Genomic DNA, 24,573 nt, shown 5'->3' with positions numbered 1-24,573 from the left:
AAGCATGCGTGGGGCCCAGGGTTCGGTTCCCAGAGAAAGCACAAAACTCCAGAGGCCACACAGAGGCCGGGGCTGAACAAGAGCCCAGGCCCAACGTTCTGCTGTTGCCTGGGAACCCGCAGTCCCTGGGGATCCTCCTACTCCACCTGCCACACTGAAGCCAGGGTCCATCAATGTCTGGGACAGGTACAGTGCAGGCCTTGGGGTGGCAGAGTTGCTAAGTGGTCACCCTCCCGCCACACAGAAGCCTCCTTTGGCGACGAGGCCGTGTGCGCATGTGTGTGTGAGTGCATCTGCGCATGCGTGTGTGCTCGCGCCCGAGCGAGAAGAACCACGTTGCAAGCTGTTGGCAGAGCCTGCCAAGGCGGAAAGGTTAATTGTCACGCGCGATGCCAACAGACAGACCTCAGGCGGATTCATTTGGTTTGGTTTTGTGGTTATTTTTTTTTTACAACTTTAAATACGGAATATAAATAAATTTTACATTTAAAAAATAAAAGGAAAGCCCCCAAAAATATAATCACCAACTTTACAAACTGAAGGAAGCAGATCTCGGTGGGGAGAGGGCAAGCACAGCGGGACAGTGAGCTCAGATCCGCACCGAGGGGCTGCCAGGCTCCTCTCCCTTTTCTCCGCCCCACACCTACCCGCTGTGGTCCTGGGTGGAGCCACCAGGTGGGGCTCCAAGAACCCAAAGTGGGGAGAGGGGGCTGCGGGTAGAGGGGCTCCCCTGTCCCAGACCTTGGCCTGGGCTTCTCACATCTGCCCACAAGGAAACAGCTGGCGCTGAGGCCTGGGGAATGGAGGTGACGGCCCACACACCACTGGTTCACTCCTGTCCGGCTACCCCAGGCAGAAGGCTGGGGCAGGGACACAAGCCGGTGCCCATGGAGCCTTTGTGTGAATTAGGAAGAGGATCCCTTGCCTCAGACACCTGACCTCCATCTGCCAGAAACTGTCAGAATAAATAGACAAACGGGTCGGATGTAGGGTATGAGAGAGCTCCCTGCATGCAGCGCCCTTGTGCAGTCCACACCCTGCACAACCTTGCACGGCAGTCTCGGCTAGGTTAGAATATGATAGGCAGGTCTCCTACCGCCCTGGCCCCTGGCCTTCTGTCCTACAGAAGAATGACTGGGGTCTCAATCCAGGGTCCAAGAGCCATTGGTAGAACATACAGACTGAAGGGCCAGAAGTGGAAGCTGCAGGGTGGAGGTAGAGAAATGAAAGGAAACAGAGGAAGAAATGAACTGGGGGGTTAGCACGGGGTCCCCCGGTCGCCATCAGCTTTCACCAGAACAGCAAACTTCATCTGTAAACTTCATCTGCTGGAGGGGGCGCACGGACACCCACCCCGGCAGGGTGAGTCGGTCTCCGAGGATCTCATGCAGAGGAGATGGAGGAAGCCGCTGAGTGGGCAGAGCTGACGGAGGGCAACGGCCATCTGGGCACCGGGAGGGGCTCCCCCAGTCTGTGCTCCCCACATGGTCTCAGTCTCAGGACGGGCGACAGTCTGCCTGGAGGTGCAGCGCTCCTGGGGCCAGCTGTGCGGGGAGCCCCGTCCCCACCAGTCTGTCTGCTCTTGCCCCGAGCTCTCCCCGGGTTGAGGGAGGCAGGAGTGATGGAGTCCTGTTTCTTCCTCCAGCCGCAGGGCAGGGCTGCCGGCAGGACTGACGACCGACCGTGTGGAGGGGACGGACCCACGCGTGGAGGGCGGGGGGAGCACCATTGGCCGTCCGAATCAGGCATCGAGACGGACGAGGGGGCGACACTATCACTCCAAGGACCCCATGGGGGCAATACAGCGAATACCATATTAAATAACCCTGTGGACGGAGCAGAGGGACACCAGGTCAGAGCTGGCTCCTGGGCCAGGCCAGGGAGCCGGCGAAGACCGCCGAGCGCTCGGACACGGTAATGTGACGGCTAGACTGGTCTCTCGGAGTGGGCTGGGACGCAGCCGCCCGGGTCTCCAGAGCCCCTGACCCCACCAGCCCCACGGCCCAGGGCACAGGTTAAGGGAAAGGAATCGCAGGGCCCGGGCCTCAGTTTCCCCACCAGGTCTCACCTGCCCACATTCTCCTCCTGCCGCCCTTATGCTCCAAGCGTCTCTTTCAGGGCCTCCTTGTCATGCGTGTGCTTGAACTTGCGGTGCTTCCCCTTAGGGGGCCTGCGGACTCGCACCACCCGGATGGCCGTCCGAATTTGGGGCGTCCTGGCTGCTTGAGAAAAAGAGAGCTTATCAGCAGAATTCAGACAACCATGGGCTCTGTCTCTCTTCACCGAGGCTGTCCCTGAGCTTAAGCAAGGGACAGCAGAGGAGTTGGGGACCAGGTCACTGGGGCTCCAATCCCAGCTCCACTGTTCACCAGCTCTGTATGTCTAAGAAGAATGACTGAATCCCTCTATGCCTCAGTTTCTCCATCTGTCAAATGGGTAGCAATCCAGCATCACAAGGCTGGTGAGAGAAACAAGCATGCTGGTGAAGTTCTTTGGGCAGTGCTTGACAGGGTGGGTTTAACATGGCTTCCAGTTTGTTGTTGTGACACACGGACAGGTGGGGTTCACTTCCTGCCCCTTAAATCTGGCCTGCATTCGAGCTGTGACAGAAGGAGGCAGATGCATGGCCACATGCACTCAGGGCAGGAACCTTTGGAAGACCCAGTGGGTCTCAGGAGGTCTGACACTGACCAGCACAGTGTGGAACACATGATTGAGCCTCAGCCCAGCCAGGGACAGTGTCCCAAGCGGCTGCCATTGTTGTCAGAAGTGCTACCACTAAGCTGGCTGGACTTCCAGTCACCTACACCTACTGGTTGAACGTGACTCCCCAGTTACAGCGTGAAGTCAATGGTTCATTTACAGCGCGCCCATCTGAAGCTGTCCCTGACCAGCCCCTTGGTCACAGCCCCTTAGCACAGAGACAGACAAGCAGCCCTAGCCTCATGCTCATTAATAAAAGGTCAGGGCAAGAAGGACCCTGACCAGGGTGGAGATAGAGCTCAGTGGCACAAGCGCCTGCCTGGCAAGTGCGAGGTTGTCAATTTGATCCCTGGCACAAAAATAAATAAACAAATAACCTCCCTAACAATAAAAAAAGTGCTGGCAATCAAAATTGTCACTGCTCTGATTTTTTAAAAAATGTTCATATAATTGTATTCACTTAATAATTTGATCCTTATTGGATGTGCTTAAGGAAGAAAAGGTTCAAAGAACCTGAATCTTGTCATTACAAACCCGGGGTTCTCAGCTAGGCCCTTACCATCTGCTCCAGCAGCCTCGATTACCACACGGGACTGCAAGGCACAGTGCAGAATATAAAAACCCCAGCACTCTGGGAGGCTGAAACAGGAGGCTGCAAGATTAGAGTCCAGCCTGGCAACTGAGTGCCTCAGTGAGGCCCTGTCCCAAAAAAAATTTAAAAAGGGCTGGGAATGTAGCTCAGTGCAAAGGGCAGATTACAAAGGCCACAGGAAAAGAAATTTATGAGAAGACAGGTGAAAGCCAAGAACAGAACTTTGGGACACCTGGTTCCAGCCACATCCCTGCCTGGGACAGGCTGTGTGGCCTTGGGCAAGAGATCATCACATCTGGGCCTCAGGAACCTGCTCTGTAAAATGTGCAGGGCCGGATCCATGCCAGCTATAAACTCATGCAATCCACGGGCACGGACACCACTCTAATGCCACTCATCCATCTGTTGAATGTGTGAACCCCATCAGTCACATTCCAGCTACACGGGCGTCTGGCCTTCCCTTGCACACCTCCACGGATGGGGAGCTCACTGCCTCCCAAGGCAGCCAAATCCACTGGGGAGCCTGGACTGGTCACCAGCCTTTCCATATCTGGAGCTAAGATTCTCCAGTGGTTTTACTCACTGGTCTTAGTTTCCTGATGTAAGGCCACAAGCAATTAATTGGAGTCCTTATCCTGAGAGTGAGTTGTCCAATCATCTGCAGAGCATCTGTAGCCAAGGCAGACCTCTAGGAGGAGCCCGGCTCATGAAGAGCTGGGGGAAATGTGATCCCGAGGCCTGCACGTGCAAAGGCTTGGCCCAAGGATACAGCCCCGCCAGGGTGGCATGAATGAATGGGACTGCTTGCTGTCCAGGCCAGAAGGCCAGCTGAGGGCTACTTCTCAGTATAGGGCCTTCAGGCCTCCGGGGACCCCAGCTGCTGCAGGAAAAGGAGGCTGTGGTCAAACATTCAGAGTAACCCCTGGGAAGGAGGTTACCTCGCTGCTCCTGGGAACCCCCCTGGCTTCGGGTCACAGGCCGAGCAGACACCACCGTCTCACACTTGCAGGCCAGGTGGTCTTCCAAGGTCACCGTGGCCTTCTTAAAGGTTGGCTTCCCCCGCACGATCTCGATCTTCCTCACCTGGAGGACAGGACACCAAACCGCTCTGTAGAGACCCAGGCTTGTGCCTGCCCAAGGCAGAACTTTCCTCGAAAGCCCTGCGCTGGCCTGCTCGCCTCTGCTGCGGCCCAAACAATAGCAAGGCCTTGCCCTCTGCCCTTCTCAGAGCTTTTCCATCAAAACAAGCCCTCCAACCTGGCCTGTGGCTTTGCTGCAGCCCCCAGGGGCCCCCAGAGAGCACGAAAGGCATTTCCGGGTTGTGCATGGAGCTGCAGTGTGCTCATTCCTGGAACGCCAGTGGCCAAGGCCAGGGGCTGCGGCAGAAGCCACTGGCGGTCTGAAAGGAAGGGGGAGCTTTATCTAGGAGGGCGGCGGGAAAGGGAGGTCAGGTGTCCCTGCATGGAACTGGAAGCCTTTGGGACAGGAGACACCATGACAGTCGGTGGCCAGCCGGAGAGGGACATTTGTAATTTCAAGCACAGGGCCCAGGCCAGGGATGGAAGGTAGGCAGGGAGCAGGGAATAGGCCACCAGCTGTGTGTGGCCAAGCAGGTGACAGCATTCAGCCAGGGACAGTGCTGAGCCCCCAGCATGGACCTGGCAGTGCAGCCAACCCACATGGGTGCAGGGGTCCTCGGGTGCAGAAGCCTGTCCACGTGATCAGAAGACACGTTCCTGGGGTTCCCTGGCACAAACAGCCTTGACACCCACGCCCATGTGCCCACTACCTCCAGAAAAGAAGTGACACAGCACAGATTGCCAAGGTGACATGAGCAGGTGACAGTGTGCAGGGGCCCTGCCTGAATCTTTCTCTGAGAGATCCAAATATTGAGGAGCTCTCCAGGGCATCTGAGGTGGCAGATACTGGCAGACTCTTTGAGGGGCATCGCGGGACTTCACCCCTGGGAAAGAGCATGGTGGTGCCCACACCCAGCCCGAGCTGGAAAAGCTCTTGCTGTGGCTTTCAGCCACCTTGGAGAACGAATGGTGCAGAGCTCAGGACACCGCAGGATCCCCCTTCACGCACACAGCAGGGGATGGGACCTTCACGCACACGCACTTCACCAAGGCAGGGGACGGGACCTCGCACCTGCACAGGCCGCAGCTGCACCTGCGTGGGCCGGCACTGCACATTGCGGTTGTTACAGCAGCCGGAGCAGCGCTGTACCTCCACGCAGGGCGGCCACACCAGGAAGTTGGCGTTGGTGCGGTCGATGAGGTTCCTGGAGATCTGGAACACCTCCGTGCGCGTCTTGCACTCGGCGATCATGGCTGGCTCGGCCACCGTCAGGGAACCTGCAGGAGGGGCTGGTCAGCATCTCATGGCCAGAGAGCTCTGCGAGTTCCTCCCCCCCTCCTATGGCCAATGCCCATCCTCACCTGCTGGGGCTCCTGTCACTGACACTCAGGGAAACCGAGGCTCCAAGAGCCCACCAATGTCACAGATGGAGCTAAGGGACCTTCCTGACTCTTCCCTGTAGGTTCCCCTGGCCACATCTGCAGGGTTTTGGAGACCTCAGGTGGGCGAAGAAGAGGAGGCCCCAGCGAGCTTCTCTGAGGCCTAAAGATCTAGGGGCTCCCCAGCTCTACCAATTCTAAGCTGTGTGACCTCACCTACTTCTTTACCCTCTCTGGGCTCTTGTTTGCAGCTCTGGGAAACTGTCTGGTGCGGTTTACCTCCAGGGGTACGGTATGGAACACACAGGAGAAGCTCTCTATTTAAGAAGCGCTATCAGGAGCACAGGGGCTGTACTGGCTCACGCTGAGGCTGTCACAGTGTCCTGAGTGTGGGGAAGGGAGTCTGGGGCAGTCCTGGAGTCATACTGCCCCCGCCTTCTCCTCCTCGGGCTCCCAAACTTTGAGGGCCACGACTGGGACCCTGGGTCTTACCCAGGCTCCTCCTCCCGCGAGATGAGCCTCCTGCCTCGCGTCCTGAGTGGGCCCGGGTCACATTCAGGTCCAGCTCGGCCCCATCTTCATCTGCGGGAGAAAGCATTGGGTCTCACTCTGCAGGGCTGATGGTGACGCTGTGCGGGGTTCCCACGGGACTCCGGGTGGCCTGCTCTTCGAACCCCAGGACAGCTTGGTACTCGGGGCTCCTGGCCCTGGGCAAAGCTGCCCAGGAAACTCCAGGTGGCCAAGCTCGGGGGTGGTGGGGCCTGGCTGCATCTTCAGGGTGCCCCCACCCCCACTCTGGGTTCTTCAAACACGTTTTCTGGCCATAACCCGTATCCACGGAGTTAAAAATAACCTTCCCCTTTGCTACTGTAAGCGAACCCTCCTCAGCCTGGGGGGGGGGGGCAAGGCCCCAGCACCACGCAGGCCTGCGCGCAGGCCGGTTCCCAGTGCCCCTCCGCCCAGCATTCCCATAGGAAGTGCTGAATGGAGAAATTCCCAGAATCCCCAGGGGGGCAGCAGGCCCTGATCACAGCCCCTCTGGAGCCTGGACAATGGCCTTGCAGGCCAGAGAGGGGGCGGAGGGGACAGAGGTGGTGGCCGAAGGCGGAGAAGAGGCTGGTGACTCGGTGCCACGTGCCCCGCTAGGCCTGGGTTGCCCCCTCGTTCTCAGCCTCCTTCTTTAAGCTCTCCAGTCTGGCCAACTCTCACCTCAGTGCCACCAGCACTCCTCGGGGACATCACCTTCCTCTAGAAAGGGTAGCCAGAGCTGCCCACTGGGAAGTGAGGCTGGGGAGGAGGCTTTGAGCTTGAACTTGAAGGGGGAGGGCCCCTGTGTCACTCTGATGGGGCCAGAGCCCCCAAGCCAATTCAAGCCTCCTGGGGACAGACAAGCCCAGGCCACCTCCCCTGGCACCAATAGCTCACACCCTGCCCCAGCCCATGTCCTTGTCAAAGACAAAGGCCCCTGCAGGCTGCTGTCCATTGTCCAGGATCTCAGGGGATCCTGTTTGGAGAAGACCGTCCTGCAGTATAGCCTGTGACTGGTCGACTTCCGCAGGACGGCTCCCACGTCTGCGTCTGTCTGTCCCTCTCCCTTCCTTTCTCCCTGCCATCTCTGGAATGTCCCTGGTGGGGAGGAGATGGGGAAAGATGGGCTTTGTGGAAAGGTTAAGTCGATTAGGAAAAAATAGCCACATGGCTGCCTCGAAACAGGCCGGCTATTGAAAACCTCACGTCCAAGATCCTGACCCCCACCAGGGGTGTGGAGGGCCGGCAAGGGTGGCGGGGACCTTGGAAAAAATGGCAGAAAAGCTAAATTTGGAAGTTGCCCCATTGTGTGGCCAGGGTTGGCTAGTCGGGCACAGGGCTGGGGGTGGTGGGAGACACTGGGTGGGGGCCCTGGTAAACAATAGGTGGGCCCAGCTGGGGCCCCCTCCTGCCTGCCTCACCGCCTCCCAGTGCAAGCAGGATTGAAAGGGCCCGGGAATGCTTTTGAGAAGGAGCCAGGGGCCCAACAGGGAGAGGAGACAAAGGCAGGAAATGCTGTTCCCCCGTAGATAGCGTCTGGGCAAGGATTACAAAGTGACAAAGAGACAGAACCCCAGAGGGAAGGGGACCCGGGGGTGCAGGGGGGTGCTGACTGAGGCTCCAGGGACCAGGCCAGAGGTTAGAATAGAATGGAATTTGCTCTGAAGACAGCGTTTATAAATACATTCCCAGCCCAGCCCGCCGGCCGGCCCCGCCACGTGTGTGCCACCGAGCACGTGCCCACTCGCTGGGCTCGCTCTTGGGCATGGGCAGGGCTGCGGGCTGGTCCGGGCCAGGTGTCCCCAAGAGACCTCGCAGATTGGGCCCAGGGCCAGAGGGGCAGGGAGACGGCTCCTGAGGCACCGCCCTGCCCGGCTGTGCCCACACCTGCAGAGACACTCGGTGGAGGTCCTGGGCACCTTCCCCCTGCCCGCTCTGCCCCAGAACCATGCCAGAGACACATGGGTGCTTCTCCTGCCACACCCTAGGTCCCAGGTACTGATCCATCTGCCTCCTATGCCCACCCTGGGTGGGTGTAGTCAACCCTCTTTGCACTGCAGAGGGGCAACGGTGGGCCCCTAGACGTCCATGGAGGGGTGGCCTTGCCTTCTCCCAACCCCCAGATTGCCTAAGGCCCGGTAGAGATCAGAGTGCTAGAAGATTTCATTTACCTACGGAGTCTCCGTGCAGCAGGCGCTGGAGGTCATCGAAGGATCGGATGGACTGGTCACTCAGCATCTCATAGAGTTCCTCGGGAATGGGGTCCCCCTGCCAGGCAGATACCAGGGGGTGCTGAGTGAGCTGGCAGGGGTGGCCCTCTCCCCAGTCACTGACTTTCTCTATGGAAACTTCCTCTGGGCCCCTTCAGGCTGGGGCAGGCAGGACCTGGGCTGACAACCCTGGGGACTTGAACCTCCAAGACCTAGCTCTGAAACTACCCTGGCGCCACCCTACAGCCGGGAGCCCCAGCCTGCTGCCAGCTAGACCTGCCTGTCAACATCGTCTCCCCATCAGACTACCAGGCCCAGGGAGGCGCCGACAACCCAGTTCCTATCTGCTTCTGCCGAATCTGATAGCTAAGGACAACTGACATGTATCACAGGTGATCTAAGTACCCCATTCTGTAGATAAAAAACAGAGGCTCAATTAGTGAACACCCTCTGCCCGGAATCCAACAGCCTATTATCACGAAAGCTCACCAGAGCTGTAGCCTTTGTGACAAGAGCCTGCACCCCAGCCTCCGGGGAATAAGAGGTGCGAGCGATTCCGCAGAGTCCTACGGTCTTAGGAGGCCACATGTTCCAGCCATGCCTATTCAGACTCGCACCCAAAAGAGAGGAGGGAATCCTTCCCAGCCGGGAAACCTGAAAGCTTACCCATGCCCATGCCCGGCCAACCCCTATTTTTAGAGCCCCTCTGGCCTGTCACCAAACACACTTGAAACTTAATAAGCACTTTAACAGGCCTTGCTCGGAGCCAGGCTTCCTCCAGGGAAACCGCAGGTCCTGCAATAACATGAGACAGGCCTGATAGGAAGGTCGCTGCTGCATCCCCCGGGAGCCTGGGAGACCCAATGGCCTGGGGCCAACAGTCCCAAGAGGAAGAAGAGGGCACAGAGAACCAAGACACACAGTCCCATCGGCAGCCACCGTGGACAGCCACACACCCGGAGGCTCTGCCCCAACACAGCCGCACACATTCAGGCAAAGTGTGCAGGGCCACGCGGCCTAACACTGGGGCACACCACACTGTGCCTCAGTTTCCCTAGGCCAAGAGAAAGCCCTGCCCGCCTCTGTTCACTGAGCACCCCTGGGACTACAGTCTGGAAACTGAGCTCCTGTGGCTCTCGCACTGCCTGGGGCCGAAGGGAGCATCTCAGCCCCCCAAAGCTACGCAGGATGCAGCTGTGTGGCTCTGACCCACACTGTGGGCTGGGAGCTGTAAGAGCCAGGACCAGGGTGGACGAGGCCCCTTGGAAATCTCCTTCCTGAAACCCCTCCTCCACCGAGCAGCTGGCAGCCCCTCTGTGCCTCAGGTTGCTGTGAGGCTGGGGAAGAGAGGTGGGGCTGGGCTGAGATCAGGGTCCCTCCTTCCCATCCTACCCATGCTCCCTAATCCAGGGGAAGAGACCATGTCTTTGGTGCCCTCTGATTGTTGATCAAGCACCCAACCCATGGGACAGAAGGCTGGCAGCTGGTGTCCAGTGAAGATCAGAGAAGGCCACTGCCCCGACTTTTGTCAGACACACAGAAATGCCAGTCCACAGAGCTCTGTTACCAGCTGCTGTGTGACCTCAGGTTAGTCACTGTCCCTCTCTGATCCTCACTCTCACTAGTCGATCAAGAAGGTTGAAAAGTATTTCATTTGATTCTAACACTGCCTCAGGGTGGAAGCAACAGCAGAGGAACAACAAAGTGAGGATGCCCAGGCTGGCCACCCTGGGTCACCCCCAGAAGGGGGGTAAGGAGTGTTTGTGGAGTAATGATTCAACAGGCCCCACCAAGATGACATTTGGAGCTTGTGCCAAGTTCTGCTTGCCCACTAGAGAGCTGGGGCAAAACAAGGAGACCCCCAACAGGACCCCTGGGGGCCCCAGGCCCTGACCTATGATGTAGAGGAGCTGACTTGTTGGAACCCACTCAGGGCTTAGGAGACGGAATGGAGAAAGGTCCGGGTTAGAGAGCATAGAGGTGGGGGATGCACACATGGATGCTGGCAAAATCACCGCATTGTCCCTGGTCCTCTCCGCATGCTTCTCACACACACACACACACACACACACACACACACACACACACACGAGGGCCAGCTGGGAAGTTCTTCCCTCACCTCAGGAAAATCCTCTCCTCCAAGCAGGGAGGCCATTGCTATGCCTCCTGCTGGTGACCAGGTCACTAGATGCCCAACATTCACTCCAAACCCCCAGACACCACCACAACTCATATCACCAACCGGTGACCACAGCCAGGCACTGGCTGAGCAAAATGCAGGACAAACTGCCAATCTTCAAAGGCTGGCAGTATCTTTTTTTTCTTGTCTTTTTGAGACAGGGTCTCACTATGCAGTCCAGGCTGGCCTTGAATTCGATTTGTAGCCCAGGTTGACCTCAAACTCACAGCGATCCTCTTGTCTCAGCCTCCCGAGATTACAGGTGTATGCTACCACAACCAGCCTGGCTGGCATTATTTTTATTCCCATCTTGCAGATGAGACAACTGAGGCTTTGAGAAATTAAATAAGCAGCCACAGGTGTAGATGACCAACTGGGTGCTTCCCAGGCCCCGGAACCCGCCCACTTTTCTGCCCCCTATGGGGGGGTTGCTCCTCCATTCCGACACCAGTAGCCCTGGCACCATTAAGGCCCTTGTCAGGCTCTTTACTCCCAGGCGCAGTGGTAAGACCCTGGAAGGGTCTGAAGACATTTTCAGAGGCCACAACTAAGGCGAATACTGACATCTAGCAGGCCCAGGACAATGCTGCAAAATAAAACATCACTGGTCCAAACACTAGGAGCACAGGGGTCAGAGGGCAAGGGCTTCGGATGCCAGGGGAACCTGGGCCCTCAGGGCAGATCCTTTCTTTTTAACCATCGCAAATCTCACCTTCTTCATCTTAGAAACTGAGCTAGAAACACCTCGACCAGGTAGGTCACTGCAAGGCACAATTGCATGCAGCAGAGAATCCACCAAATGACAAGTGCTTTAAGAATTTCATTGTCACCATGATTCCTTCTTTCATCATGGCACCTTTGAGGACAGCAGCAAGTGGCACAGATGCCCTGAGACATTTTTAAGGAGGTCAGTGGGTAGGTGAAGAGTCCCGTGCTTATGGGAGGGCACGTGACTGCGCTGTTCCCCTGTGCCGGGCCACAGGAAGTGGCACCCTGGTCCCACTGACACCAGCTGGCCCTGTGTGGGTTGAAGGGTCCCTTCCGGGCAGGACTGGGGGCGGTAACAGCCAGCCTGTGCTCAACTCTGGGAAGCAATGCCCTGGGGGACCCTTGCAGGACACCTGTTGAGTGTCAGAACCCCCCACTGAGCGTAGGTGGGTGAGCAGCTCTGAGCCTGGTTTTCCTGGTCACCTCCAGGTTCTGGAGGCCTCCAGGTGGGCACCACAGACATAAGAGCTGAAGACCCTGAAGAAGCTGCCCTAGATCTCAGGTCTGGGGCTGCTGGCAGGGTGAGGGCAAGCAAACAGCTGGGGCAAAGCCAGCCCTGGGAGCCAAGGCAAACAGCCTGCTCCCCACCCCGCCCCCAACGCCAGCTGCAGGAGGCAGGAAGGGCACCAGCATGTGTGAGGCCAGGTGAGTTACCTGCTCCCAAGCAGGCTGCAGATCAAAGGGGCTCGAGCCCCACCCTCCACCTGGGCCCCAGCACACACAGGAGAACACACACAAGAGCGTGCACACACAGACACACACACACACACACACACACACACCACACTCCTCAGCAACCAAGGGTGGTGTCTGCAGCTGGCAGAGAGGAGTTGACAAGGCCTCCTCCAGCCTGCCTGCCTGCCTGCCTGCCTGCCTAGGACTCTCAGGCCTTATTTAGATCGGATACCAAAGCCAAGCCCTTGGAGAAGCCCTCTCCAAGCAGACCACAGAAACAGTTTTGCACCAGCTTTTCCCAAAAGCAGTTCCCTTCCTCATGGCTCCTGGGACACCGCCTCCTGCTCAGCCTCCCTTCCTCCAGCAGCCCAGCCCACTGACCTGCCCACCTCTTGCTGAAGCAAGAAAAAAAATGCCAGATCAAGAAGAACTCAGGAGCAGCCCACAATCCTGGCAGCCCATAGCAATCAGCATCCCAGCTCCCAGGCAAGTAACTGCTGTCCATGAAACTCTCAGCTGACCCAGACTGCTCCTGTGTGTGTTAGGTGGCAGAAACCAAGGCCCAGCTAGAAAGAGACAGTCTGATTCTTCCTTTTGTGTGTTCTCTGTCCTTTCCAATCCTGACAGTCCAGGACCCAAGACAGGGAGGAGAAACACATGGTTGGCTTCATTCACTGTCCTGGCCACATTTACTGTTCAATCTCCAGGCACTGTGCTGGGACTCAGAGCAAAGCACTCAGGTGCAGTCTACAGTCCCATGGAGAAAGACAGTAAACAACAGAATCAACCAGAAAATGCAGAGTTGCCACAGAAAGAACATCTGGAAGAGGGGAAGAGAAGGCTGCCAGCCACTTACAGTAAACACCTTGAGTTAACCTCTCAGGCACACTTCCTGGCTCTAGCACCAAAGACTCAAATTCTGTTTGACCTTGACCTTGCACACCTCCAGGGCTGGGGGATTCCAGCAAGTTGGTTTCCTATCCCCTCAGGCCATCGGAAAACCAGGAAAAGCTGGGTATTTTGAAGCTATGGGCCCCCACTCTGCTTCCCGGCAGAAGGGTGCTGGGGCAGAAGACCATCACATGACAGTGGGAGTCACCTTCCGGGAAGCCAGCTCAGCTGATGCGGACGGGACCTCAGCGCTCTGCAGACCCCCGGCTGACCCCACCTCACGGCTCCCACCTTCCTTCGCGGCTACGGAGGCCTTCAGAAGATTCAGCGCAAGAATGCCCAAGGGCATGGGCAGCTTCAGACCCACCCCCCTGCGGCAACCTTCCCTGAGTTTCCCTGCAAAGGCAACCAGGAGGTAGCTTCTCACACTACCAAGTAGGCCCCTTCGCCCCGGGCCACAGAGCTTGTGCAGGATTTATTTTTTAAAAGTGCCTCACAAACAGCAAAGCTGCAAGTACAATGGCCAGGCCCTGCAGGGGTGTGGTCCAGGCTGCTGGAACTCAAGGGAGCTGAAAAGCTGAGTTTCTGCACTCCCAGGCCTCCACCCCAAATGCACACAGGAGGAGGTGTAGGAGAGGAGAGGTGCAAGGGGGATGGGAGGGGCTGTCCCAAGCACCAGGGATCAGCCAAGAGGGAACCACTCGGGGTGGGAGCGACCTCCACAGTGGCGCGAAGCATCCCTGCTGTCCCGGAGATCCCCATGAGGGCACCTTGAAAAGAGAAACGCTCGGGACAGCCCCGTGCCCTTCAGTCAAATCCACGCCATTTTCTGCCACAGGGGAGCATTTTTAAAGAAAATAAAAGCAATCTCTGAGGACTAAGATTTGAGGGGTGCGAAGCTAGCCTGACCGGGCAAAAACAAAAATAATAAGAAAACTGCCCCGGTTCCATGACCTAACAGGAGAGCTCTATTCCGTCCTAGAGCCCCAGGAAGGAAACGGGGTCGTTACAGAGGCGGCGAGGTGCCAGGGCCCACCTGTTGCGCGGGGGCGGTCACCTGGTGCCGAGTGTACTGGGACTCTACGTGCCTGTGTCCGTGCGTGGGTGTGCGCGCACGTGTACTCGAGCCGCGTGTGCAGCGGCCATGCGTGCGTTCGTGTGCGATGCGCGCGCGTCTGGCCCGCTTGTGCACGGGCGTGGCGGCGGCGTCGGGCGCGCGACCTGGCCACGGTAGTGCGTGCCCGTCGCTCTGCGCGCCCGCCCGCCGGAGCGCACCATCGCCTCCGGCCAGGAGTGTGCATGCGTGGGGTGAGTGAGCGAGTCGGGGGGCCGGGCGGGATGGGCTGCGGAGAGCAGCCGCGGGCGCCTCCGTTCCCAGGACGCCCTGGCGCTGGGCCAGCCCAGGTCCCGCGGCGAGGCGGCAGCTGGAGCCGGCCGGCGTCCCCTTCCCCAACAGCTGGCGGCGACCCGGGTGGCTGCGGGAGAGGCGGGGAGGACGCGTCGCGAGGGGCCTGCAGGCGATCCGGCCAAGCCCCGCGTCCTCCCTCCCGGGTGCGGGCCGCGGGGACGGCCGCGGAAGGGCGGGGCCCCGGGACCGGCGGTCGGCGGCCCTCGAGGAGCCCCGAGAACAAAAGGAGACGGCGACGGCTCCTCCGTGGTCAAAACAACCTGCGCTGGCGGCGGCCCAAGGCCGGGCCGCGGCCTCACAGCTCAGCGCCTTAACCCCTTCGCCGCCGCCGCCCGCCTCCTGCGCCTCGCCGCAGGCCGAGAGCGGTGGCCCTCCCGGGACCGGCCTGGCGCGGGCTGCGGGCCGAGGCGGGACGGGACCCGGGCGCGCCGCGCTCCGCCGCCCTCGCAGCCCGCACCTCGCGCCGCCCGGCTCCGCCCCTTCCCACCTGGGTTCCGGGTGGACTTGCCAACTCACTGCTACGTGAGGCCGGGAGGGGTGGCGGCGCCGATCCGACCCGATCGCTCCGCAGACGTCCCCGCGCCCCACCTCGCTGTCAGCGAGCTTTTGGCAGGCGGCGCGCTCCCTCTGCACCCTCCACGCGGGGGGGAGAGGGGCGCTTCCCCTCGGGGGCGCGAGCGCAGGTCTGGCGGGCCTTAGGCGCACTCCCCCTGACGGCTGGATTTCTGAAGAGCCCCGGTCCTCCTATCCCTCCAGGCGCCCGAAGCCCACCCGCGCCTGGCTGCTTGCCTGTTTCTCTTTGGGACCCCCGCGCTCAGGCCACAAACAGCTCCTGGGGCGAGTGTCGGGCATGCTCTGCGTGGCCCCGAGGTGCCCAACCCAACCTAGAGCAGAAGCCAGGGCGAGACCCGAACCTTCGCCAAAGGTCGGCATGGATGTCACAGGCGTGCGAGCTCACGCCTCCCCAGCAGTGTGGGTCCTGGACAAACGCGAAGGCCACCTTGGAGCCGACCTGGGTTTGGGAGGACTCGCCGCCGTCTTCTGCCCTGGGCTCCACCCCACCTCTTCTCCCCCACCAGGGATGGAGCTGACTCTCGGGTTCCTGAGGGAGGGGGCAGGGCTCCACACACACACCCTGTCCAGACGCTAGGGAGCTGCAGGATCTGGGTTCGCCCCTTGGCAAGAAAGCCGCCGCTGCCCCTTCCCCTTAGAATCTGGCTCCTCCGGACCTTGCCTCCCAGCCCTCTGGGTCACCGGGCGCCCAGCTCACGAGCTGCAGAGGTCCAAAGTTCACAGCAGGAGAAGAGGGGGCGGCCAGGAGTGGGGGTGGGTGAACGCAGGGAACCAGCGCCCCCGCCGCCGTCGCGACTCACCTCGGCGCTGACCAGACGCAGGTAGCAGCAGAGAGACAGCAAGAGCGCCCAGCAGCGATTCATGCCGACTCCGGGCCCGGCCCCGCGGGGCCCCGGACGCGTAGACCGAGCGCGCCGCCCCCGCGGCCAGGGTGGGGGGCTGGGAAGGAGGGTGGGCTCCGCTCGGGTCCGCGGCGATCAGGAGCTCAGGCCGCTGCAGCCGCCGCCGCGGCTCACCCGCATGGCCCCTGGGCGCCGCCGCCCCCGGCCCCGGCTCCGTCGCTGGGGGGCTGGGGATGACCAGGGTCCGAGACTGCTACCTGGGCGGATCCCGAGCCCGCGTGAGCATCCACGGCCGGGGGGCTGCGTCGCGAACCAGCCAAGGCGTCTAGCCGTGTGGGGGCGCGCAGGGTACTCCAACCTCCAAGAGGAAAAGGAACACGCCAGGCAGGCGATGGTTCGTCTTCACTCGCCGGCTGCAGGCGTTTTCCTCTGCCCGCTGGCTTAGCTTTTTTGCAACATTTTCTGAAGAGGTCCCCCAAATCAAAAAGCTCAGGGCTTGGCACCTCAAAGCCCAAATCTTCCCCAAAAAACTTTTTCCAAAGTTGTCTTTGCAGCGGCGGCAGGAGCACCCGGGCAGGGAGAGGTGCAAACTCCCGCCCGGGCCGGGTGGGGGGGCAGGAGCGTGTGCGCCCTGGCGCGGGGCCCGGGCGGCGGGCACGGCTGCTCGGCGCGCGCTGCGTTCCCGTTGCGCGCACTGCCGGGCTGACAGGTGGACGCGGCGCGAGTCGGTCTGTCAGTCTGCCCGCGGGCTTGCCGCTCTGGGCGTCCTCTGCGGGCTGCGGGCTGCGGCTGCTCCGGCTTTCCCGTTGCAACTAGGTTGGAGGGTGGGCTTTTTTCCCCCCTCTTTTGCGCGTGTATGTGTGCGCGCAAAGTATCTCTCCTTCTCTCGAATGAAAGATGGGCGCTGGCGGCCGGAGGGAAACCTTCAGGGAAGCAGCGGGGGTTGGGGGCTCGGGCGCGCAGGGAGGCAGGCGGGCCGCTCCCGACTGCAGAAGTTGCCACCCTTTCAGCTGTTCCGGCCTTTATAAAGGAGAAGGGAGAGTGCGAGAGGTGGGTGGAGACAGCCTTTCCTCTTCTGGCCGGGAGTCAGAGCCAGGAGGGGGGGGCAGAGCTGGAGGAGGGCCTGGGGCGAGGGCGGGGCACATAGGGGGTCTCTGACAGCCCTGGTTAGTCCCGCTGTCAGCGAATCCCGCCCCTGGGAAAGAACTGGGAGCGACCCACAGCCTCACGTCAACACAGTGATCTCCACAGGTTAGGTGCCCACGTGGTTGCGGGGGGGGGGGGTCTCAGGACCAGGCCTGGAGGCCAAGACTCACTCAGGAAGGACTCAGCCTCTGCAGCCTGACCGCTTCAATCAGAGCCTGTCTGGCTCGAGTAGCTGGGTCACCTTGGGCAAGTCACTTTCCTTCTGTGCTCCTCCATCTAGCCTCAAAGTGGGAGCTGCTCATTGTGTGCATGAAACGTCAGAAAGATCAAAAAGCATCCAGCAGGAGCCAACCACAAGGTGAATGCTCCAAACCCCGCAGCCGTACCATTCAGCTGCAAGCCGGTCCTTGTCTCCTCCTCCTAGCTGGTTGCCTGGCACACAACAGACTCTGCCAGCATAGGCTGAATTGGGATTTGTGGAACTGCAAAGTCACACAAACCCCCACAACCCTGCAGCATCCTGGCAGGGTTGGCAGCATGATCTTGCCTTTCCCTGATGTTTACTACCTCCCTCAGCCCCCTGCTGCAGACCCAGGGCCTGCCCACCCACACCAGCATTCTCACAGTTAACGCCTTCCACTCCCAGCTCAGGGAGCTGCTGTGTCCCAGCCTCCAGCAGTCACACTGTCACAGTGACACAGTCACACGCAGGCACGCCAAGCCCAGCACCCACCACGGGACCCGCAGGAGACTGCGTCGCCCAGTCTCCTGGCTTCAGGGCATCTTGATCTCATCCATTTACACTGTCTCTGTCACCTGCCTTTTGTCGCCACATGCGTCCCTTTGGAGTGCCAGCCCTTCCTCACACAGGCACACCCTGAGTAGCACCCAAGCCTCTTCATGGTCCTGTTCGGGCGGAGCCGGCCAGGGAAGACTTCCCAGGTGGCCTCTTCTACCAGCAGCTGCAGGCACCCACGCTCCTCCTCCCCACCAAGTGCCACGGCTCCTTGGCTGGGAGGCACCCTGGGCATAGGTGGCCTTGGTTCCAATACCCGAGTGATTCCCGGAGAACCATTTAACCTCTCGGTACCTTGCTTTTCCCCTCAGTGAGTTGGGGATGTAGCTATCAGGGGCGGGGAAGGATTTCAGAGAGGCATGGGAAATTTTTAGGGTGGTGGAAATGTTTGCTGTCTTTGTGGCAGAGGCTTCATGGGCGTACCCACATATCAGGACAGATTCGTGCTGTGAGTTGTACCTCTCAGTACAGTTGCAAAAGAATTTTGCCCACTTTCCGAGCTCAGATGAGACACAGTCCATGCTAATTCTGGCCCTGCCCTGGATAGAACTGAGTAAACAGATACACCAGGAGACAAAGTGACAAACAAGATCAGGGAAGGATCATGGACACACTGTATGTCTAAAGATTTAGAGGTTAAAAAACCCTGTCCCATCAGACAGCCAGGTAATACTGACCTTGACCTGCATCCTTGACTCCAAGTGGAGGAATCATAGCTACCATTACCACTGGGCTGACCCCGAGCGGGCGCGTTCTTTCTCTGAGCAGTGGGGCAGTGCTTTTGTGTGCTGTGTTAGTCGGGTCTCACAGGCAGGGAATTGAGCACAGAAAGGCCAAGCAATTTGTTCAAGGTCAGAGTGCTAGAGCCGTGACCTGAACCAAGGTGGTCCAGCTACAGAATCACGTGCTTTGACTGCTGAGATGTGCTGTTTCCTGGCAGGTGTTGTGACAGGCATGACAACTTGAGGGTTTTTTTTGGTTTTGTTTTGTTTTTTGGTAGTAGTGCTGGGTGTTAAACCCCAGGTCTCATACATGCTGAGCAAGCACATTCAACCAGCAGCTAAGCTATATCCCTACCCCTTTTTTAAAATTTCACTTTCAAACCAGGTCTCACTAAGTTGCACAGGCTGGCTTGGAACTAGCATCCACCTGCCTCAGCCTCAGAGTAGCTGGGATTACAAGTGTGCACCACCACCCCTGGCTCAACAGTGACACACGTTCCCGAGGGCTTCGGTGAGCATGAGTGCATTAATACATGTGAACGCACTCCCTCTCTTCCCCCAACATCACTGGCGCAGCAGGATTCTGCCTTCTGTCTGGAGCACTACAGGGGCACGCAGCACGGCTCAGGGATGTAGTGAGGGTGGGCGAGGCCATGCTGAGCAGCAGCATTGAGCATCTGCTGTGTGCAGGCCCCGTGTGAAGCACTGCAGAATGAAATGACCCAGTCCTGGCACTCAGGGTCACAAATCATCGTGATGAATGCAGATGTCTGAGCAGATAGAGGCGGCCTGACAGAGACCAGCAGAAGCAGCCGGGGCCACCTGGTACCTTGGCTCAAATGCCGTGCCGAGGGGAACACTGCCCTGCACCCTACCTTGCAGATGGGACCTCTCCCAAACTCTCCATCTCTTACTTCTGCTGAGTTTGTAGCTGGCACCACCTCCAGGAAGCCCACAGGCCTGGCGCTCACTCTGGGCCCCATAGCACGTGCTCCATGGTACTGTCTCAAAGTTGCTCATCCTAGACTGAGCTCTTGGTGAGCAAAGGATGTAGCCCTTGTGTACAGTCGGTGCTCAATAAATACTCCCTGAAAGAACAAATAAGTGAGGAAAACACCTTGCCTGTTTTTCCCTCTGAATCATGGTCAGGTGGCACAGAGATGCCAGGCCCTTCCTAAAAGGTGGCAGGAGGTAGGAAGGGGTTTGCAGCATGAGACTTTAAACTGGAGCAGCACAGGGGCTTCGGGGCATTCCCCCCACTCCACCCCACTTCCAACAACCCAAAGAAGAACCTGGAGTTTCAGAGCCCATTGCTGAGGAATTGTGTTCTGGAGGCCCTGGGGTGGGTTAGCACCCTCGCACACCCCCTCCCTGCCCTGAGGGTTCTGAACCAAGCAGGAAAAGCAGCAGGCTGTGCACCCTGAGTAGGTACAGGGTGGGCCTGCCAGGGCCCAGGCTTTTTAAATGGGTTCAGTCACATCCAAGGCTCCCTCCAGAAAGATCATCCTAACCCCAGAGTGGGCGCTGGACTGCGCCAGGGGCAGGCAAGGAGATGCTGTGAAAGGCGACTCCGGTCCCAGGCCCGCAAGTCCAGCAGGGTAGCAAAGCTCTGTGCTGCATCCCCCTCTGTACTGAAGTGCTGGCCCTGACTGACCCAGGCGGGTTTCCTTTGTCCACCTGGTAGAGGGGGAGCAGGGCTGCCAAGGCCATGGCAGGGCGGTCTGGCATCTTCCAGCCAGGGCCCTGTGTGACAGCAGAGGCCGGGCTCCACTGCTACATTATCTGGGGACCACTGGCTGTCCTAAGCCCTTGGTGTCTCCTCCCTGCTCAGGAGGCCTTCCCAATGGATAAAGCACTTCCTGGCCTTTTGCACTGGGTCACCCACAGTCTCCTGGGCAGGAAGCTGTTGCCATCATATGTACCCATTTTACAGCTAGGCAAAGTGAAGCTCAAAGAGGGTGCAAGAGTCTTCGACCTGAGCAAAAGCCCTGCTTTACCCATTGGCTAGCTGTGTGACCTTGGGCAAATTCTGTAATCTTTCGGAGCTTTGGTTTCCTTATCTGTAAAGCACAGGACCAATAGCACCCACCTCATTGGGTTAGATTAGTCAATACTTAGTGCCGAAAGTGGCGGTGGTCCTTGTTACCACCCCAAGCTTTGTGTGCATGAACACATGTGTGCAGCCTTACACACTCCCTAGTCTTTGAGCTCCAGAGCCAGGGCTAAGAAAAGGGCTCAAGGCTGGAAAAGCTGCCACCTTTATCCCGGCCAGTTGTGTCCACACAGGGTCCCCACCTGGTGAGTCTCCGGCTGCCACACGGTGAGTTGCAGGGAGACCCCAGGAAGGCAGGCAGACAGACCCCAGCCCGAGCCCTGTCAGAGCATCCTCGGGCCTGGGCTGTGTACAAAGGGTAGGGAAGCTTTGTTTGTTTTCCTAGGGCCAAGCCAGTGAATTTTTAGCTCCTCCAGGCTCCAGACGAGGAAGAGGATGTGGGTGTTTGGACGGGCAGCTATGTCTACCTGCCTGGAAAGCAGCTGGAGTTGGAGTCCAGCCTTCCTGGAGTGAGGGAGCCCGGCCAGGTGGGCTGGGAAGTGAGGGGCTATCGCTGAGCTGCTCTCTAAGGCCCATCCTAAGTTCACTCTTACGGTCAGGCAAAGTGCTCGGAGGATGCACACACCACAGCCACTAGCACATCCCTGTAGAAGCCACCAGATTGACACCAGTGGTCCCAGGTGCAAGGTAGAGGCCCAGCCAGATCCTACCTAGCTGGAGCCCAGGCCTAGGCCAACCCAGAGGCGCCTCCAGCTTCCGGCACTGTAATAACCATTGGCCTCCCTGGCAGAGCCAGCGCCTCTTCCTGAATCCCAGTCCCCAGTGGAGGTAGGACATTATTGCCCTTTGCCAGCAAGGCCAGGAGAGGCCTGCGGAGTCTTCCCCACATGGCCTGCCGGCTGGCACTCTAATCCCATTCACATTTGGAGGGGAGGAGACTCAGGTTCAGGGTGGTGTTCTAGCTTGCTCAGCATCACCCAGCAAAAAGAGTCACTGCCAGCCTTGGGCCCAAGACGGTGGCACCAGAGCCCACATACCACCTTCTCCCTGATTCGTGATGCCCCCACCATGGCCTGAATCAGGGCTGCCTGGCCTTCGGTTCGTCAAGATTTGTACAGCAGGTGAGGGGGAGGCTGTGCAGGGCTGGGGGTAGGCTTAGGACTCACCTATCACCCCAGGGTAGGAGGCCAGTTGCTGCCCCCAGGTGGGGGGCCAGGGTGGGTTAGGATGTGCTTCCTGGGGGTCCGAGGGTCCCGAAAGGGAGTGGCGGCAGATAGCAGGCAGCCCCTCCTGGTGGGGAACCAGCTTGCCAGAGGGAACTATTTGTAACTGCGGGAACGAGAATGTGGCAGGCCTGTCAGAAGAATGGGAAGCCAGCCACAGCGTAAAAGTCACAAATCCTCCATCAATATTCATAAGCGCAGGCGCTGGGTGGCACTTGGTGTGTCAGGCAGTTGCTCCGGGGTCTGGGGTGCACGCAGTCCCATTCGCTGTGTGACTCGCCTGGGGAGCTGAGTCCTGGTGTCGTTCATAGGCAGAGAAACCAAGGCCTCCAGCAGCTCTGCCCGGGGCAGGGCTATGATTCGAACCCATGCAGCATGTGCCAATATCATCACCTGGTGGCCTCTCTACCCATCCCCAGGCAGAGGGGACACAACTGCCCAGTGCCCAACCCACAGGCTGCTATGGGGTATTTCTGTATCTCTTGCTTTTACTGTGAACCAATAAAGAAGGAAAGTCTTTTATTTGTTTATTTTTAAGATTGCAGCGTTTTCCTTTAATAGATAAAAGGTCTTTTTTTTCTTTTTCTTTCTTTTTTTTTGGTACCTTGGATTGAACTCATGACCTCCTCACACTTGAGCCACTGAACTAAATTCCCAGCCCAAACGTCTTTTATTAAAGTCAAATGCTAGTTTCTGGGGGTTACGACTGATGCATCAACCCCCTACAATCTAGGAAGAATATATTATTCTTCCCATTTTTTAGTGGAGGAAGCTGAGCCAGAGCTTAGAGAAGCGGAGTCCAGGCCTCACCTGTGGAATGGGGGTTCCAGACCCCCTCTGGGGAGGGAACTGTACAGATGGGCATGGTGCCCATAAGGTTGTCCTCATGAAGAACTGGGCATAGCAGTGCCAGCTCCCCATGGCAGAGCCCCCTGCCCTGGAGGTGGTGCTACAGGCCGAGGCAGGCAGGTGTGAAGACAGATGGGAAGATGCAGACAGTTGCACAGACGCCCTGAGGCACAGTTACATAAGGGAGGGCAGCCCAGGGAGTGACTGCTGGCCTCCGTGGTGACTGCCATGGCCGGCCAGGCTTCTGGAGTGCACACACCCGCAGTCTCTGGCGCATCCCTGCAGAAGCCTCCAGATCATCACCAGTGTCCCAGCTGCAAAGCGCAGGGAAAATGGGCCACTGCTTCCATCTGAGGCCCTGAGGTGGCCTCCTTCATTCTCCCTTGGGTGAGAACAGCGCTCTCTTCGTCCGGCCATCCCGCCGCGTGGCCTGGGGGAGTGGGGTTCTAAAACCTGCCACATCTGGAGGTGGGGTTGATCGAATGGATGAATGAATGAATGGGCTGCTGCCTACGATCATTCAGGAAAGGGAAGCCACGGGCACGTTTCCCTGGCCCGACTGTGGCTGTGGGCTGCAGATTTCACTCAGTCCTCACGATTGGCTTCAGGGAGCAGCCTGGCGGCGACCACACCGCTGTGACCACAGGGAAGAAACAGGCTCAGAGGGGGACAGTGACCTCCCCAGGACCACTCTGCTGATAGAGATGGCAGTGGACTTGGACTTCCTCCCCCAGGACTCCCAGGACAGGGCTGGGGGAGGAAGGAGAACAAGTCGGGGAGACAGAGGCCCTGTGTGGCCGTCCGGGTGAGCGAGACACTCCCGTGTAGGGAGCGTGAGCGTGTCTGTGACTTGGGTGTGAGTGAGACTTGCACACCACACAGCCTGGGAGCCGGGATGGAAACGCCCCCAGGTGACCCCGATGACCAGAGAGGGAGCTACCCAGGGCACAGCCCGTGAGTTCTATGCTCAGACAACGGTAGCCCCCGCCCTGAAGACCACCTCACTACAGAGGACGCATCGCAGCCTCCACCCCGACTCTCCTGCCCGCCCCCACCGCCCCAGCTCCTTCCTGTTTTGATGGAAGGAAATTTTTCAGCTTTTTCCTTCTTTATTTTTCCAGACGGGTGACTCGCTCTGGAAAGGAATTCCCCCCTCCCCAAACTATCCTGATCCTAGGTATCGATGCCATAGATCCAAGCCCATCCTGTTGTGCTGGGCCAGTCATGGTTATTTTGGGTGCTTTTACGGGGGTGGTGCCCCAGGGGAGGGGATGTGGGGGGTGCTCAGCTGCATCCCCCTCTCCCAGGCTCCTCGCCACCCCCACCTCGTCCTCCTGGGCTCGGCCAGCCAGGAGGAGGGAAGGAAGCCTGCTAAGCCAGAGTATAAATAACTCAGGTGGTTACTCAGCCCCAAGAACATGATAACATGAGTCATGATGTGAAATCAAGAGGAGGGCAGGGCAGGGGCCTGGGAGGGAGACGCAGTTCCTGCAGACCCGGGCTGGGCAGGCCTGACGGTCAGACAGAGCTGTGGAGCAGAGAACGGTCTGGGGAACCTGGCTTGCACCTCAGTTTACTCATCTGGAGCATGGGTCGTTTCCAAGACCCCCTGAGACAGGAGGAGGAAAGAGGGCAGGCAGGGACCCTGCTCTGAGCATCGTGAGTCTTCTCTCTTGATGCCTGTCACATATCAGGGTGCAGAGCAAGTCCATGGGACCTCTGCTCCCCTCCCCCTCACTTCCAGGGCAAGTGGCCTGAGGGATTCCTGAGCCTCAGTGGGACATGCCGGAGAGGAACAGGGGAGTTGGACAGCGGCCGGAAGGTCCCAGGCATTTGGCCTGCTGATCCTTCACCCACCAGGTGGCCCTGAATCAAGGACAATCCCATCACCACCTTCCCTGAGCTGCCTGGTTACGAGTGGGCGCAGAAACAGGACACCGAGAGGGCCAGCGGGAT

The 24,573-nt window shown here is 58.9% G+C and overlaps 1 protein-coding gene across 8 annotated transcripts; it reads right to left on the bottom strand.

Moving 5' to 3' along the window:
• Nucleotides 1–419: 419 nt before the first annotated feature.
• Pdgfb (platelet derived growth factor subunit B) lies at nucleotides 420–15,920 on the bottom strand. Of its 8 annotated transcripts, none has more exons than XM_005003856.3 (7): nucleotides 15,787–15,920; nucleotides 8,454–8,550; nucleotides 6,247–6,336; nucleotides 5,447–5,652; nucleotides 4,234–4,378; nucleotides 2,069–2,222; nucleotides 420–1,826 (listed from the first exon to the last, which is right to left on the bottom strand). In XM_005003856.3, the coding sequence occupies exons 1-6, from the start codon at nucleotides 15,847–15,849 to the stop codon at nucleotides 2,095–2,097; spliced, it is 729 nt and encodes a 242-aa protein (XP_005003913.1). In that variant the 5' UTR covers nucleotides 15,850–15,920; the 3' UTR covers nucleotides 420–1,826; nucleotides 2,069–2,094. The 8 variants fall into 8 exon arrangements, with proteins under 8 accessions (XP_005003913.1, XP_003470553.1, XP_013008530.1 ...); XM_003470505.4 differs by having other exon boundaries at nucleotides 2,069–2,219; XM_013153076.2 differs by lacking the exon at nucleotides 15,787–15,920 and adding an exon at nucleotides 15,328–15,488.
• Nucleotides 15,921–24,573: the final 8,653 nt, after the last annotated feature.

The sequence above is a fragment of the Cavia porcellus genome, unplaced genomic scaffold (genome assembly GCF_034190915.1).
Source record: "Cavia porcellus strain 051 isolate PalLab524CR breed Dunkin Hartley unplaced genomic scaffold, mCavPor4.1 scaffold_40, whole genome shotgun sequence".
NCBI classification, from domain to species: Eukaryota; Metazoa; Chordata; class Mammalia; order Rodentia; family Caviidae; genus Cavia; species Cavia porcellus.
Note: the sequence above shows the minus strand (reverse complement) of the source record. Positions and strands in the feature narration are given on the sequence as shown.